At 47.2% G+C, this 17198-nt stretch overlaps 1 protein-coding gene across 1 annotated transcript; it reads left to right on the top strand.

The window, feature by feature from the left end:
* The first annotated feature begins 4423 nt into the window (after window positions 1-4423).
* On the top strand, window positions 4424-16723 carry LOC108164231 (homeobox protein goosecoid). Its single transcript, XM_017299862.2, has 3 exons — window positions 4424-5360; window positions 6030-6409; window positions 15939-16723. Exons 1-3 carry the CDS (start codon window positions 4661-4663, stop codon window positions 16221-16223), a joined length of 1365 nt encoding a protein of 454 aa, XP_017155351.1. The 5' UTR covers window positions 4424-4660; the 3' UTR covers window positions 16224-16723.
* The last annotated feature ends 475 nt before the right edge of the window (window positions 16724-17198 follow it).

Raw genomic sequence — 17198 nt, 5'->3', positions numbered from 1 at the left:
TATAGAGAGAATGAGGGAAATGCTGACCAAAGTGTGGCGTTGTTTACGCAAATATAAGCCCAGGGAACACACAGGGAATCATCAGACATCCAGATTTCGGGAGGGATTCGAATGCAGAGATGTGGAAAAGTGCAGCTGCTGCTGTGTCTCTCTCTCTTTAGAGATCTGTCCCTCTCTCTCCCTGACTATTCGTCTACTTCGCTATTGCTGTCTCTTTCTCGCAGAGGCCTCTCTCAATCCCCTGTTTTTTTGATCGTTTTGGGCGACCATTTTGGTATTTGCCATCACGCCCCGCTTCCTTTCGTCCTTCATTCATCCATCGGTTTTATTGCACCTTTTGTTCTCTCTGCCCTCTCTTTCTCTCCCTCTTTTACTCTCTATCCGTCTCTTTCCCTGCCTCGTAATCGAAGCAATTTGCACGCTTTACGCATATCGCAAGATTAAACTTATCCCTGGAATCCTCGTCGAATCCCTGATCCCCTGACATGATCCCTTGATGCTTGCTTCGTTCTCCCTGTGTTCCTGCCACAAAATGAGGCAACATTGTGCCGGGGCATAAAACGATATTTGGATTAAACATTTAATTGAGGACTCAGCAGCAGCAGCAGCAGCCAGAAAGAAACCGGTGTGACCATACGATCTCCTGCCTCTCCAGCGTGCTTTGCAGGGGTTGCTGCTGGCGAGGATTACCAGCCCAGCGAATGGTTGAATCGTTGAATGCCACATGCCTTGCCCCGCGGCTTCATTAACATATCAATGTCAGTGGCAGGCTCTTCGGCTTCTGCTCCCGCTCCCGCTCCCGCTCCTGCTCGTAGAATCCTTGAATCCCAATCTGATTTCTGGGTTCCGGATTCCGGGAGCTGATTTCTGATTTCGATTTCTGGCTTCTTGTGGAAATTCGCTTAAATTTTTAACAAGACAAATACCCAAAGCACATGCCACATGCCAACTGCCACACCCCCCCAGCCCCCCTCCCCACTCTTTCTCTCGGCTGCTCTTCTAGGAAGTAATCAGAATGAGAAGGCAACAGAGCAAAAGAGAGACAGAGAGAGAGAGAGAGAGAGAGAGAGAGAAAGCAAAGGAAAAGGAAACTTTTCTAATTTTGCACAACTGTGGAAAATGTGGCCGCAGGGCGTGGAATGAAATGCGAAGGCGAAAGAAAATCGTGCGGCTCGAAGGGAAAATCGAAATAAAATCGACAAAAAAAAGCATCATAAAAAGTTGAAGAACTCCTCTGCTCCTTGCCCACTCAACCCCCCACCGTTCCCCCACCCCCACACTCCTCTTGTGGTTCAAATGGAAAAGTAGAAAAACCTTTTATTCCACAATGTTTGCTTAGTCCTTTTGCCAATTGAACTTTTTCCCGAATCGAAGAGCCAATCGAAGAGAGAATCGAAGGCGGAAAAGGCAGGAAAAAGTAGAGAGAGAGGCAGGGGGCGAAGAAGGGCAGGAGGAAGCGTACTGGAGTGGAACACGATACTTAAACGCCAAAGTTAATTTAATTTTTTATTTAAAATTCAATCTACAAACTAAAACAAAAAGTGCACACAAAAAACCCCACCTCCACCCCCCACCCCGAAAAAAGTGTTCAAAAAAATCACTGCCGAAAGAGAGAAGGATAGAGAGAGAAAGGGAGAGAGAGTGAGCAAAAGTTGCACATAAAAAGCGCAATGAAAAAATCTCTAGAATAAGGGGAAATGTAAGAGCCGTACAGGATTCTGTAGGAGGAACTGTAGGACATGGGATGTGGTATGTCGGCGAGAAAGAAAGAACGGGACCAAAGTGGAGCACGAGCTTGGAGCTTAAGCGAGGAGTCGCGCATCCTCCGCTTCCCCAATCCTGCAGGAATATAAATTGCCCCCAAATATGTATCATTTTTCTAAACTCTTTCTAATTTCTTCAGACTTTCTTGAGCTCTTGTTAAGGTTTTACCACTTCGGATCTCAAGGGGAATTCGTTTAAGTGGAATATAGCATTGCATTGTTCTGGAAATAAATTGGTTGTATAGAAAAATTTATTGAAGTTCGTAATAGAGAAGTCCGACTGTATATCGTGGGATTATACATATTTCTGCCTGATATATCAATGAACGGTAATCACTATTATATTATTATAGAAATAGGAAGGTGGTAGAACGGTTTCCACTTGAGATTTAGTGGTAGCATTCTTCAGCTTATTCTCTTTTCATGCTATTTATCATGTTATATCTTTCCCTATACAGAATGTACATACATAACCACATCAAATTTGATACAAAATTCGAACTGTTTATGATGGATATTCCGTATTCCATAATCCTAATCAACATCGTCTAACTTTATCCTCATAGCAATGGTGGCTTTAGCTTCCAGGCTTTCCTTCTCGTTCTTATCCTGCTTTTTCCTGTCTGTCGCTTTTCCCGTCGGGAGTTCCTTGTGTGTGTGGTGCCGTCACATGTAAGAAGTTCAGTGCAAAGGCAAATAGTGGACCCACCAAGGGGGCGGAGGCGGATGAGGTCTTGTGGATGGGGACACACAATGTCCAATGTCCTGGCTCTGCTTTCGGGTCCTACTGCTGCTGCTGTGTCCTGGTTCTGTTCTGGTTGCTGATTAATTATTCAATAATTTCTAAAAGCATTTGGCAACATTGGACGTCATTGAGGCCATCATCCTTTCATCCTTTTACGTGGGAGTCATGTGGGGCTCTCTCGCTGTGGCCCCTGTAATCAGTAGGATACACACACACTCACACACTCACACACACACACACTCAGAGATCCCCCGCACAATCACTCTTTCCTTGATGCTCTTTCCTCTTCCAATCTGTGACATTTGTTGTTGTGGGAGGGGCAGGACGACGACTATACGCTTCATTCGGTTTACACAATCCATGTGTGTGTGTGTGAGAGAGTTGCCACCACACCACCAGAGTTGTTGCATTTATCATTAGCCAAAAGCTTAGCTTTTGTTTTGCCTGCATTTTCGAAAAGCCGTAGACGACCGACGACCGGCGACAACGACCCTCGGGGCCCCATTGGGGATTTTGCACTTTTGTGCCCTTTGTTTGATGTGGAAACTTTAGATTAAAATATTTTCATATGCACAAACACACACACACTCGCCAGAGAGTCACCAGAGAGAGAGAGAGAGAGAGAGAGTCGCCGAAAAGATGATTAGAGAAAGGAGGAGTAGTCTCCTACAGCTCCTACATTTCTTCATCTTTCCTTTTGCTCCATCCATCCTTCGTTCCTTTGCTTAATATATGTCTGTATACTGTTCTCTGTTCCACTCTCCCTAACGCCCTCCTTCGCCCCCGTTCCATTACATAAACGAGCACTCACGAAGGGCTCTGTTTCAGAGCTTCGGTTTTCCGCCGCTCGAGGATTGAGCGCATAATGATGTTTATGTGTTGCCAAAAACATAAAAGCATTAATTTAGTCATTATCTTCTTAAGATATGGCGCTATATCAGAGGGAGAGCAGCAGAGCAGAGCAAAAGCAGCAGCGACAGCGGCAGAGCAGAAGCAGAGGCGTTGGCTCCCCTCCCTCCTCTCTCCACTGACGGCCTGCTTTTGTCGGCACTCCTCCCCATGCTCCTTCGTTCTCCTGATTTTGCACATTATCAAAGGCAACATTTTTATGCATCAAGCAGGCAGGCACCCCCTCCCCCTCCCCCACCGCCTCGACGGGATGAGCAAACGGGATGGACACTATATGGCCATCACTTTCTTTCGCACTCTTTCTCACTCTGACACTCGCATGACACTCGTGGGGGAGGGAGGCCGCGGGGTCTGTCAGTGATGACTTTATCTGTATAAATAACTGTCAGAAGCAAAAAGCAAGAAAAAAACGAAGAGAAAAGGAAGGAAAGGAAGCAGCGACGCCGCCCCATGGCAGAGTTCCAGAAGATTGCGAGAGGGGTGAGGGGGGATGCATGCGACAGCTGAGAATTATCTCCTCGCCAAGCGCCATCTTTTGCCCCCCTCTGCCAAGGCAACGGTAAACGGGTAAATGAGGAAAGAGAGCAGCAGCACAAACAACCACCCACCACACACAAAGAGAGAGCGAGAGAGAGAGAGAGAGAGAGCGCGCTTACCGCTCTCTCTCTCCCATTTCAATATGGTTTTTCGAGGAGGCGTGGCCTGTGCCCTGCTCTCATTGGCTGTGGGCCACGAAAATGTCTGGCTGCCTGAGAGACGACCGACTGCACGAGTGTGTGTGTGCGTGTGCGTGTTCTGCTGCGGCTTGATGTCGCGCGCAACGCCGCAGACGACGACTCATAACGGTTTCGCACTTCGAGCGGACAAGAAGGGTTCACAGAGCAGCATCCGCATTCCGTATCCGCATTCGCATCGGCAGCAAGCAGAATCCGCATTTGCGTGTCGCGTGTGTTTCCCTCCATCCAGTGAGAAAGATATTGTATCTTGTATACCCCCCAAGTGATTGTTTTGTGCAACCCGTACCGGAAAATCCATCAAAATTCTGTCCTCACTGTGGACCCCAGCGTCGGCTTCGCAATTGGCGGGCGGCGCAACCAACGGCGGAGGCAGTGGCAGCAGTACAGGCAGCGGCAGCACCACTGATCACCACCATACCGTGGCCTCCTCGAAGGCCAAGTTCAAGATCACCGTCGTGTCCACGCCCAGCCCCTCGCCGCCGCCCACTCCCCCGTCGCTCGGCGGGATGGTGGAGACGAATTCCCCGCCGGCGGGCTACACGCTCAAGCGGTGCCCCAGCGATCTATCGGATGTACAGCAGCCCCCGCGACAGATTTCCCGCTCGCCGGGGAATGTCAGCAGCAATGCCGCCTATCACCTGACCACCGCCATGCTCCTCAACTCCCAGCAGTGCGGATACCTCGGCCAGCGGCTCCAATCGGTGCTCCAGCAGCAGCAGCAGCAGCAGCACCAGCAGCACCATCAATCGCAGTCCCAGTCGCAGACGCCATCCTCGGACGACGGCAGCCAGTCGGGCGTGACCATCCTGGACGAGGAGCGGACGCGGGGCCTGCCAGTGGGTGCCACGGCGGCGTCTGCCGCTGCTGCCTCCCTCTTCACCATCGACAGCATCTTGGGCTCCCGCAGCGCCAACGCCCAGCACCAGCAGGGCAGCACCTCCTCCCACTCCCAATCAAGCAGCGGCGGCTGCCACAACAACAACAACAATAATCACAGCAGCAGTAGCAGCAACGGTCTGGGCTTGGGCCTCAAGCGGAGCACCGAATCCCCCGCCTCCCCCAACTCCAACTCCAGCTCGAGCGCCGCCGCCAGCCCGATACGACCGCAGCGGGTTCCTGCCATGTTGCAGCATCCTGGCCTGCATTTGGGGCACCTGGCGGCGGCGGCAGCAAGCGGTTTTGCGGCCTCGCCATCGGATTTTCTAGGTAAGCTTCCCCTTCGAACCCCCGCCACCCCCCCCGCCCTCACGACTATTGGCATTGATGCGGCTTCCGCTTGAGCCGGGAAAACACCTTAAGGGAAAAGCTGTGCCACTCTGCCACTCAAAGAACTCTCCTTTTCGGGAGAAGGGAGGGAAGGGGCATCTCGAGCGAATCCCGGAATCCTGGATTCCTGAATGGCATTATTCATAATTAGGCAATGATCCGGAAAAGATGATTCCGCATTCCGTGTTGCGAGAGGATTTGCATTGGGAGATTGTTGCCACAAGGATGGGGCAGGGTGGATGGGTGGGCAGGGGGTGTGGCGTGGGAGCAGCGACTTATGTCGATTCGAGCGGCAAGCGAGATCCTTCTTTGTATGCAGGAGTCTCGCTCTTTGCGTTTTAAATCATTCAAAGGACTCTAGCCCCGCAGGACATGAATATTAAAAATGGGGGAAACCGTTTTTTTGGTTTTGGGAACCGGAAACGGAAGCCACATATCACAGACACACACAAACACACACACACACACACACACACACACCCGCAACATGGCCGTCGTTTCGTTATGCGCATTTTTAAGGATTGAAGGATGCTCCAAGTCCTCGCTCTCGCCCTCTGATTGTTTTTTTGCCCTGGAAAATAATGAATTTTCTTTCTGCGTTTTTTGCAGTGGCATACCCCAATTTCTATCCAAATTACATGCATGCCGCAGCCGTTGCCCACGTTGCCGCCGCCCAGATGCAGGCGCATGTCAGTGGGCACGGCGCTGCGGCCGCTGCTGCCGCCGCTGGTCTCGCCGGCCATGGCCATCACCCGCACCACCACTCGCATCACTCGCACCCGCACCATTTGGGGCACCACCACGGACAGCATCACCTGGGCCACCTGGGGCACGGGCCGCCGCCGAAGCGCAAGCGGCGGCATCGCACCATCTTCACGGAGGAGCAGTTGGAGCAGCTGGAGGCCACGTTCGACAAGACCCACTATCCGGATGTGGTGCTCCGCGAGCAACTGGCCCTCAAAGTGGATCTCAAAGAGGAGCGTGTGGAGGTGAGTCTTTAAAAAAAAAAGAATAGGGTATAGATATTTTTTTGGACTTAATATTCGGGATTTCCAAAGCCTGGGCATTTCTTAGGCAAGCCTCATTTTGCACATCGAAATCACTTCGTTTTAAAGGAAAGTCTCAAGTTTTCGTGGTTTCTAAGGAAATAAGTTTGAATTATGGTTTTCAAATCTAGAAACTACTTTCTTTAGGGAGCGTTAATAGCGTCAATACCATGCGAAAGAATACGTTCCTGTCGGAATAAATCTGGTATCATCACATCTTTAATATTTACTTCCAAGAAAAGTTTTTATGGAATAAAACTTTGCATAAATGAAGGAAGAACTCTTTATATTTTAATCTGGATATTTTATGAATGTTATATGCGTGCTGCTTAGGGATTCTTGGTAGTCACCCCCGTATTAATGTCTTCAAAGCTTAAGATTAAAGATGCTTTCAGCTTCTTCTATAACTTCTTTGAATCATTCTTCAATAGTTTTTTTAGAGACTATGCTCTTTGGAATATACACTCTCCTCTTTCTCAACTTCTTTTCTCTTATTTCTCTCGTTCTCTTGTGTGGTTTTGAAGTCACTCTTTTCTCAGTCACTATGCTTTTTCCCCTGCCTTTTTTCTACCAAACTTTTTCTCTATTGAAAATTTTAATGAAATTATTCCTCAAACGTGCCTCTCCTCATTTCCCTTCAGATCTCTGCGCCTCTTGTGCCATTCTCAATGTTTCCTCTCCTCCAACAATGTATCCTCTCCCATTCATTCTCATTCTCATTGCATCTCTCGCTGGGTCTCTAATTTCACGCTCATTTTAATTCCCCGCGTGAAACCAATTGAATGCTGCCCCTGCCACCATCCATCCAACCATCCTACCATCTGAATCTCAATCTCGCTCTTTTTCTCTGTGGATATCTCTATCTCTCTGGTATATATCTGTATCTCCCTTGCATATTTCAGCGCTTCCCCTGTGAAATATTTCGTGTTTATTTAGTTGTCAGGAGGCGGCGGCGGGGCAACATTTGCGGGGCTTCCTTCCTTCCACACACAACACACAGAGCCAAAACCAAAACAATGCCAAGGAATCACTTAATTTGGGTAATGGGACACACACCACACACACACACACACACACACACAGACCGAGAGAGAGAGAGAGAGGGAGAGAGGAGGTCCTTGAATCAGGATAAGCGTTGGATTGTTGGACGCAGCACAGCGCCCTCTTCTGGGGTCGGTCGTGTTTTCTGAGGTTATGCCGTATCATTGCCAATGTAAATACCGCGATTCTGTCGCTCTCTCTCTGAGGAAAAGCCTACCCCCGGGGGTATGCTTAGGCGGAACATCCCTTCGATTCGGCGACGGAGGCAAATCTCTGCTGCATGTTGCTGCGGCAATTTGTGTGATTCAAAGTCCATTAGTGTCGAGGGTCGAGACGGAGCGGGAAGGGGGGGAAACCTGACAAAACAGCAAACAAACAAACGACGAAAAGTTGACAATTTAATTTGTAAGTAATTTTATGGGACCAGATAAACGCTAGAGAGACCCAGAGACCCCTCCCCCGCGTGCCATACGATTTTCCCGCAGTTAATTTTCGCTTTCGTGTGGAAAAGTGTCTTTGATAAGGATTTATGCCGCTTCTCCCCCCCAAACTCTGTTTGTTACCCTGGAAATATGTTTGGTTGCCGGTCAAAATGTGTTTAATCTACGGAAAGGGTAGCCCTTTCCTCCTTCCTGCTTCCTGCCTCTCTCTCTCCCTCACCTGCATGGCAAGGAGGGCATACAAGTGCGACAGTTGTTGACATTTGCGTGTGCCGTGCCCCAGAAGGGAGGAGAGGGGTGCGGTGCCTGTTTAGAGTTGGGCTTAAGACAACTTAGGCAACATTTACTAGCCATTCTCCCAGCCAAAGGATAATGGATAATGAGCACGAAAGTATATCCTGGGGACAAATTGACACTACGCCCGCGCCGCCTGCTTCTAGGCGACAAATTTAACCCGCGGCGTCGGACAGAGATTCCTAAGCGGATTAGGACGCAGGTTGTTGCTGGGATGATGGGAGATATCTAGAGGTTGGGGGGCAGGGCACAGGGCATAGATGGATGCATGGGATTTCTCTGAACTAATTGAAATCGCCAGAAGCACGAAACTTGCTGCCTCATGGGGCAGGGGCAGGGGCAGGAGGAGGAGACTAATTAACATACAACACACAACAAAAGAGAGACTTCAAATCTGTCTCTGACAGAAGAGAAGAGAAGCCAACGAAATCCATAACCAAATCTTGTGCTCAGTCATCGCCATCGCATCGTCATTGACTTAAGCAGCATAATCAACTTCAGAGATACAGCCCCACAGCTCCACAGTGCCACAGCTCCATCTCTAGCTGCCTTCTCCAGCTCTTGCCCCATCTGGTGGCCAGCTACTGTTTAGCATATTTGTATGCCAAGTGTTGCCACTCGAAAAAGAGTCTGTCCCCTGCCGCTGCCCCTGCCTTTATACGTTGTACGCCCATGCTTTTGGGGACCGTCTCTCTAAGACCCCAAGCGAACCATCATAAGTGGCAATAATTATTGAAAATCTTCGCCAAGACAAACATCAGCAATAACAAAGAGAAAACAGACAAAAAACTATGCCTACCTTATAAGGGAAGGGGTTTATGACACGGATGATCAATTAGGGGCTGGGATTTGACAATTGAAAAGTGAAATATTTCATATGATAATTCAGTTTATGTTCATATTTTATGAACATATCTGATCTGTGAGCATAGTCCGATACACATGCTTATTTTAGCACATGTTATCTTCTGTTAATATATCTTCACCCAAAGCCAAGTTCCCATAGACCTCTGCCTTCCCTCTAGAGAGCCTTGACAACGCAACGGGTTCCCATCGAACCCTAAAACGAGAGACCATCATCATCATCTCGGTAGCGGCATTTAAATGATCTGCTTATTTTGACTTCATCATTTACAATTATTATTTTTATTTAGACACTCGAGATCGGAGGAGAGACCCTACGGTCGGGTAAAACAGTAGCTCCCTACCACACACACTCACGGACACACTCGCTCTCTCTCGCTCACTCATTAACATACTCGCAGTCTTTGATTCACTCACACTTTTGCACATTCACGAGAGCAAACAAACGAGATTCCAATGCGACCAGCAAACAAAAGCAATTTCCAGACAAGCTGCTGTCTCGCTTTGCCTTTAGCCGCGGTCGCGCTGCTCTCTCACTCTCATTTAAATTGTGCTCTCTGCATAGATACAAGGTATGTTAATGCAAGGTGAGGTATGGCCAATGATCGCACACATGCTGCTTACTTAGTTCCCCATTTAATATACATACTTTCTTCTTATCGAAGACTCATTTATTCAAAAGATGTGCAAGAAATTAGTACCTCTCTCCAGGTCTTGCTTTACCTTTTGCCTCACATAGCTTGGGCTCATCTCTCCCACTCTCACTCCCTCTCATGTTTTTTTCTTATCGTCGTCGTCGTCGTCGTCGTCTGTGGTGCGTGCAAGTCAAATACGCCTAATCCCGCAGCTCAAGTGATTGAGGTGATTCCGTTTTTCTGATCGGCTACTGCTTATTCTCCTCCTCCACCCCCTCTGCCACTTCTACTTCTTCGTCTTCTGAGTCGCTGCCGAATCAACAGCCACTGAGAGAGGGAGGGAGGGAGAGCGAGACAGAGGCCGGCTTGAAGCGCTGGGCAAATATTTGTCTTTGTTCGTCGCCAAGAAATTAGTAATCATCTCCAGCTTGGCATAATTTGTGCTGCTGCTCTGTTAGGTCGGTCGGTCCCGCTCTCTGTCCACTCTCTGTCCTCTCTATAAATATTGATGTTTCCCTCTCCCTCCCTCTGGCTCTTAAATGGGAAAGGGTCACCTCACACAAGTGCTGCGAAGAAGAAGATGCAGCAGGAGAAGAATGTGCCCACTCATCGCGCCTCCCTCCTACTCCTTTTCTTCATTGTGAACTCTGATCTTTTCTTTTTGTGGCCAGGACTGTAAAAGGTCGTGTCACCACTTCTCTATCTTTCTCTTAGACCCTTTTTAAGGATGAGATGATCTGTTTGCCGCTTTTGATGTTGCACAATTGAGTGAGTGGCGGCGGCTTCCAGGTTCCTGGTTCCAGGGCCACCTGCGTGGCAATTAACTAAAATATTATTATTGTCTCTCTCTCTTTAGACATAATAATAAACACGCCCCCGCAATGAAACGGCAATGAGCTGGAATCAGCAGATTTTCGTTAATTTTTCCGAGAGTGAATTTCTCGTTGTGAAGAGTAGTCCGCCCCAGGGCACAGCGGGGGATACATCCATCAGGCAGGAAACATGTGTTAAGGGGTCAGAAACCACCACCCACTCATCCACTCAAACGCTGCCCACTTTTCAGCCCGCAAATCTCACACCCCTCCCGCTCTGATTGTGCGGCTGTTGTTGTTATAATTTTTCATAATTTTCCATTATTCAAACACTTGAGGATGTGGGATGTGCGGATGAGGATGAGGATGAGGAGGGTTCCCTCAACTCTCAGGGGGATACTTTTTCGCCCGCAAAGTGCGTTTCTTGCCCCTGACAGGGGGTGGTGTGTGGTGCCCCTGTTTGCTTTACAGTTTTGACTGTCGAAGCGTATAACCTTCGACAAATATTATCACTGGAAGAGAAAATTGCCCTCGAAGCTGCATAAATTTACGCCAAAAGAAAAACCTCACTTAGAGTGATGAAGGGAGGAGGATAATCAGGGGCTGAGGTCGCAGGAACAGGTGCACCAAGATGGCCTCCAACCCACTAAGCTCTTAAAAGGTCGAGCATTTGGAGCGTGTCAGCGATTAGAAGCAGGAAAATCTTACGAATTATTTACATTTTCTATTATTTTTTTGATTTTTTTTGTTTTGAGGTTGAAAATTCATTAATTTTGACGGTTTTTCTTCTGACGTTTGGACCTGAGAGGTTTTTAAAGGTATTTATGAGAGATTTTGTAAGAGTTTTGATTGCAAGAGACAGGAAAAAAATACACTCACCCGTCAGCAGAAGAGTGACATATTTTTCGTAATATTCTAAATACACACATATAACATTAAAAAAATGAATCTCGAATTGAATCGCTCTCCCCTCCGGCAAGGAGTCATACACACATATGTATGTATGTACTTATATATTTGCAGCCACCCGAAACGCACTTGCTGCTAAAATAACACTTTCGTTGTTCCTTTCTAATATTTCAATGTTACTAAGCGATCAACGCGTAGTTATTTATTTATGGTTAATTCTTACACAATTTACTTGCAAGAAACAAGAGTGTTAGCGCACTTTTAACGCAAATTAATCAACATCCCTTTTGCCGTTTTTTCCCACTCTTTTTTTAGACTAACGCGTAGTTCTAATCCCTTTTGCGTGGGAGGTATTTTTTGAAGCTTACGCTACCGCGATCGGTCTCTTTTTTTATCGGCTGGAGCGAGACAGGTGAAATTTTAAAGCTGAGAGCTGCTCTCTTTTTCAGCAAAAAATTGAGAGTAAGCGTATGGAAGCAGCGGCGGCGGCAGTGCATGGTTGCGCTGTGCTTTAATTAGTGCACATGCACTTAACCCTTCACTTCGCACGCACTCGGAACCCCTCCCGCTCTCCTCTTCTCTTCACACCCCTTCTCATTCCCATTACTCCGACAAAGGCAAAGGGAATGTGCGTAACGAGCAATTTTCATGGCTGCGCGATTTTAATCCAACAACAGTCGCTGAGGGTGGGGTGGGATGAAGAGGTGGCACGGCTAGCGCAGGAGGCACCACTCTTTGGTTGGTGACGAAGTTTCCGACCGACTTGTGTTGCCAATTTTCACTAATTAGAGCCGTCGGACTGGCAAAAGGCAGCCGCCATTTTGTGTTGCCTCCAGCGGCGGGGACCCTTTTACTTTGTTTCCCCCCGCACAAACACTTTTCGGCAGAGAATGCCTCTCTCCCACACACTCGTCCTTTCTCTCTCTTGCTCTTGCGCTCTGTCCCTCTCGTTTTTGGCAGCAGCACTTTTAGTATTTTTTGCCATTTGCGATATTTTTGGCTTTAGAGCTGGGGACATTTTGTGGCTGGAAAAACATACTGGAAATATTAGAAAGAGAGAGAGAGCGTGTAGCAGGTGCAGCTGCAGCGATTAACGAAGCGCAAAGTTATCATAGCATCATGCAACTCAGTAACTACATACCATGTGGCAGGCACCACATTGTTGCAACATTTCATGCCGGACTGCACCATTTTTGGGTTGTAATCCAACAGTCAGCAACTGCAGTGATGACCTGACTCTTGCTGTCTCCCTTCCACGCTGGAATAACAAAGATGATGGATGATGGTCATGGTCCCACCGTCTATCTCCTCTCCTCTCTCTGGTTCTTTTCTCGTTTCTCTGTTAACCCCCCCATGGGCCCAAGCGTCTGGCCGAGGGACGAGCGTAAAGCGCTTTTGTAGTTAATTAAAAATCAACTGCCGTCGGTCTGTTTGTTCAATGGATTTCATGCACGTTTCCAATGTCTGTGCCACACACACTGCCTGCTCCCACACCCATCACCCGCTCAGAGCTTGCCACATTGAGGATTTCCGGCCGTATCAGCGATTTATGCGCTTTTGGATGAAAAATCTGTGGAAATATTTGCCGTGGCCCTGGCCCTGGCGCTGCTGCTGTGACGTGTAACGGTGGCACACGCCTCCAAGGCGTGCCGTGCCCCATGCATGCCAAGTCCTGGCGCCATTTTGTTGCCCATCAATCAGCCGCACCGCGCCCCTCCGCTCCGCCCCTGTCTCCATCTTTTTTCCGCCTTTGTTTATTTAATTTTCACCGAAAAATGTTCACTGCCATTTTTGGCACAGCAGCAGCCCCCGCACCGAGAAAGCGGCAAAAAACGTGCCCGCGGCCCCGCTGGCAAAATTGTTGTGCGTTAGTCAGATTTTAAACGGATGGAGGGGCACACACACACTCTCCTGAGGGGGGGGGGGGGGGGGGGGGGAATCACCACTCTCCGGTCGAGTGGGCGGCCGTATGTTGGCCGTACAAATTACGGGATTAGCAGGGAGACGCGCGCGCGTTTTTTCCCGCACACGCCAAAAAACCCGTATACCGCAGAACCCCTTGGGGTATATAGTTCCACCGGATTAGGGTTCAATGCGGTTGGTTGGCTAACAATTTAATTAAAATATGCAACTTTAATAATGCGAAAATCCCAAAAATGCAATCAACCAGATTGGGGCGGCAAAAAACGCCAATGTGGTTTTTCCAGCCAGTTTTCTTTTTCGTATTTTTAGATTTTATGGATTAAAATGGTTGCATAGCTAATTAGTCGGAGCATGTACATATGTTCATATGTATGTATGTGTTGACATAATTAAGCTGACTAAATCACAAATTCATTGGCTACTGTCATGCCCCCCTGCGCCCACAGGCGGAAAAACGCACGCGTTTTCAGTGTGTTTTGTTGTTTTAATAACTTAAGCTCATAAAATTATGAAAATTATGAAAATAAATAACTAAAACATACAGAAAGAAAGATAGAGCGCTGCGGGGGGCTCGAGGCCTGTCAAAAATCTAATTAAATTAAGTTAAAAATGGAAAAATGTGATATATATTTCATATTTAGAAAACGACATCTCCCTGACATCTGCAACGGGGCGGAAACAGACATCAAACAATGAGCGTTGATCTGGGCTGCCAACTGGCTTCAAAGGTTGCCACGGGAATGAAGCATCGCCATTTTGTGGCACATACCATTCCATTCCATCCATCCATTCATCCTAAGCAAATAAGCCAGAGAGAGGTCCTTGGAGCAGCTGCAGAAATTTACACAAATTTTATGCAAACTTAAATGAAAATGAGCTCAAGGGAATGGGGAAAGCAGACTGGGGAGAATCTGTAGATAAGTTTAGCGCCACAAACGTACTTCAGTGTCATTGGCTCTTCCGCTTTCCACACCCGTTTCCGGCTTTCCTGCTTTCCTGCTTTTCCGCTTCCTTTTCTTGTTATTTCAACAAATTCAGTCGATTTGCTGCATAAACATTTCCATTTCCCCCAAAAAAACTTTTCCCTCGAATGATAACATTGTGGAAAATCAACTTTTCTCGGAACGCCTGCTAATTGTTCTAATTAAACTTTTACCCTGGCTCTCACTTCCACGTCGGAAAATTGAGTTTTCCCCCAGAATATTCCCAGTATTTATTCAACAAATAATCAACAAACAAGCAGACAAATAAACAAATAGGGGTTGCAAAATGTTGTATCATTGCATTCGGATTGGGCAAACGGACAGAAACGGGAGAAACAGAGCGTGAGAGGGAGAGTGGGAGTGGGAGAAAGAGATGTGTAGTAAGCGTAGAAAAGAGAGAGAAGACTCCGCCTACGGTTGGACAGGAGATTGGGATGTGCCAGTGTCAGTGGGTGTGGGCGCGGGTGTGTGTTGGGGCCTCATGACAAGACTCGGGTGATGATATAGCACTGTCCACAAGGGTGATTAAACAACACAGATGCCATCCCCCCAGCCTCAGTCTCTCTCTCGCTCTCTCTCTTGGGTGGAAGTTAACCCCTAAGCCACTACACAGCCGCCTTTTGTTTTAATTAACTAAGTAGCGGGAAGGCGGAAAGTGGGTGTAAGATGGGGCGATAATTGAGTGTAAGAGGTGGCGAGAACGGCTGTAAGAGAGGAGCGGATGAGTGGGTGGGTGTAGCGAAAGAAACATTCCAGGAAATTGTGGGTGTGGCCAAAGACTAATTAAAGAGACCCCTAAAAATTTGCAAAAAACAAGAAAAATACAGGAACAAATAACAAAGGAAAGGACAAGATCTAATGAGAATTGAAGCACCCTCCACCCTGTGCATTACACCCATTGCTACCCCAAACGTGCGGGAAGCTGTAACTACTCCTCGAATTTTCCGCACTTTTTGTGAGGAAATCATTTCTTTGGATTTTCATTTTCATGAGATGTTTTGCAAAAGGCTCTCAGTATCTTTGCTTTCTCCTTTTGATCCTCCTTTCGATCCTCCTACCCTGAATATAGAGAGGTTGCACTTCCTCTCCAAGCGCAGAGCATGCCGCTTTTGCTACCCTAAAACTTGAGAACTTTTCTCCCTGCCCATTGCTTGACTTTTCCTCGCTTGAAAGACTTCTACTCTCCATACATTTTCCTTTCCTCCACACTATTAATTACAATTACAATAAGTCATCTAATTAAGCGCCAAAGAGGCACTGGGTGAGGGTGGGTCTGTGGCGTTCTGGCCCTGGCAACTGTCCAAAGATAAACCCCTCTTCCGAGTGGAAGCCATACCAAAAGATGGAGAGCAAAAAATTACTTAAAATATTTATGGAAAAAGAATCAAAGGAGAGCAAGGGAAGGGAAGGGAAGGGAAGGGGGAGCAGAAGGAGCAGAAATTACGAGCAAAACGGATGAAAGTGTTTTTGAAGCCCCGCCACAGTGAAAAGTAACCAAGGCAGCGAATCCGCAACCACCCACAGAATTCCACCAGCTAAATCCACGTTTTTCCTGCTCTTTTTTCTTCCAGGTATGGTTCAAGAATCGTCGGGCCAAGTGGCGCAAACAGAAACGAGAGGAGCAGGAGCGGCTCCGCAAGCTGCAGGAGGAGCAGTGTGGCAGCACCACCAACAATACCACAGGCAGTGGTGGCACAGCCAACAGCAGCAGCACCACTGGTTCCCCGCCTGGCGGCGTCCCCAAAGGACAACAGCATCACGGGGCAGAGCACTATGCCGCACAGATGGTGCACATCAAGAGCGATCCCAATGGCTACAGCGATGCGGACGAGTCCTCCGATCTGGAGGTGGCCTAAATCGGGGAATACACACCCACTGTATATATAGATATTTGCTCTAAGATCTAGTTATATTTCGCTAGTGCTTTTGTTTTGTATATAGAAAAATGTGAAGATTTTTCAAGTATTTTTTGTTACTAAGTTCTTAAGCGAAAAAAGAAGAGAGAGAAGTGGAGTATTAGCAAAGTATCATAATATATATATATAGTCAAATCTGTACAGTCACTAAAATATATATACATATATATATAGATGTCTGAGTGCATGTGTGATCGGTGTTTACTGAATGAATGGATTTTGTCGTAATTGTTTCATGTGTCCTGTAATTGCATCTAAAGAAAACTCTCGATAAAAAAGAATCACCATGATAAACGATAAACGATTACGTATACATAAATAATGCAAATGAACAAGTGTAATTCCTCCAACGATTAATTCTAATGTTAAACCTAACTTATTGAAAACACACACACACACATCCTAAAGAGAAAAACCTCAAATAAAACCCCAAAACTCGCCAAAAAGTCAAAGAAAAACGATTTTAAAAGTTTATTTTTTGGGTTTGGCTAAACTTTCATCGATAAGTGGGAAGACCCAGAGAGAGGCTTTCACACCTGGAGTGGTTTCAGGGCATCCAGGTAATAGGAGACCCAAAGAGCAGCATGGTCATCCTTCGATGGACACTTCAATGGCTTCGCCTCCAATCAATTTGCAGACAAGCGAAAAGACACAAAGGAAATAGAAATGATAGAAGGATGGAGGGGAGCAGGGAAGTTGTATTTGTATCTTCTCTTGGGCAAATGGTAGCCGTATCTGTGTATCTGCATGTCGTCTCTTGGCATTTGTTGAATATTTTCATTCTGGCATTTGGAACCAAAACAACCATCTTTTACACTGAGGGAAAAGTTGAGGAGGTTTTTCTGGTGAGAAGTGTTTTAAGAGTGGAGCGATCTTGTTTTAATATAGTTTTCTTTTGGTTTCTTTTATTGAATT

The sequence above is a fragment of the Drosophila miranda genome, chromosome 4, assembly GCF_003369915.1.
Source record: "Drosophila miranda strain MSH22 chromosome 4, D.miranda_PacBio2.1, whole genome shotgun sequence".
In the NCBI taxonomy this organism is placed as follows: Eukaryota; Metazoa; Arthropoda; class Insecta; order Diptera; family Drosophilidae; genus Drosophila; species Drosophila miranda.
Note: the sequence above shows the minus strand (reverse complement) of the source record. Positions and strands in the feature narration are given on the sequence as shown.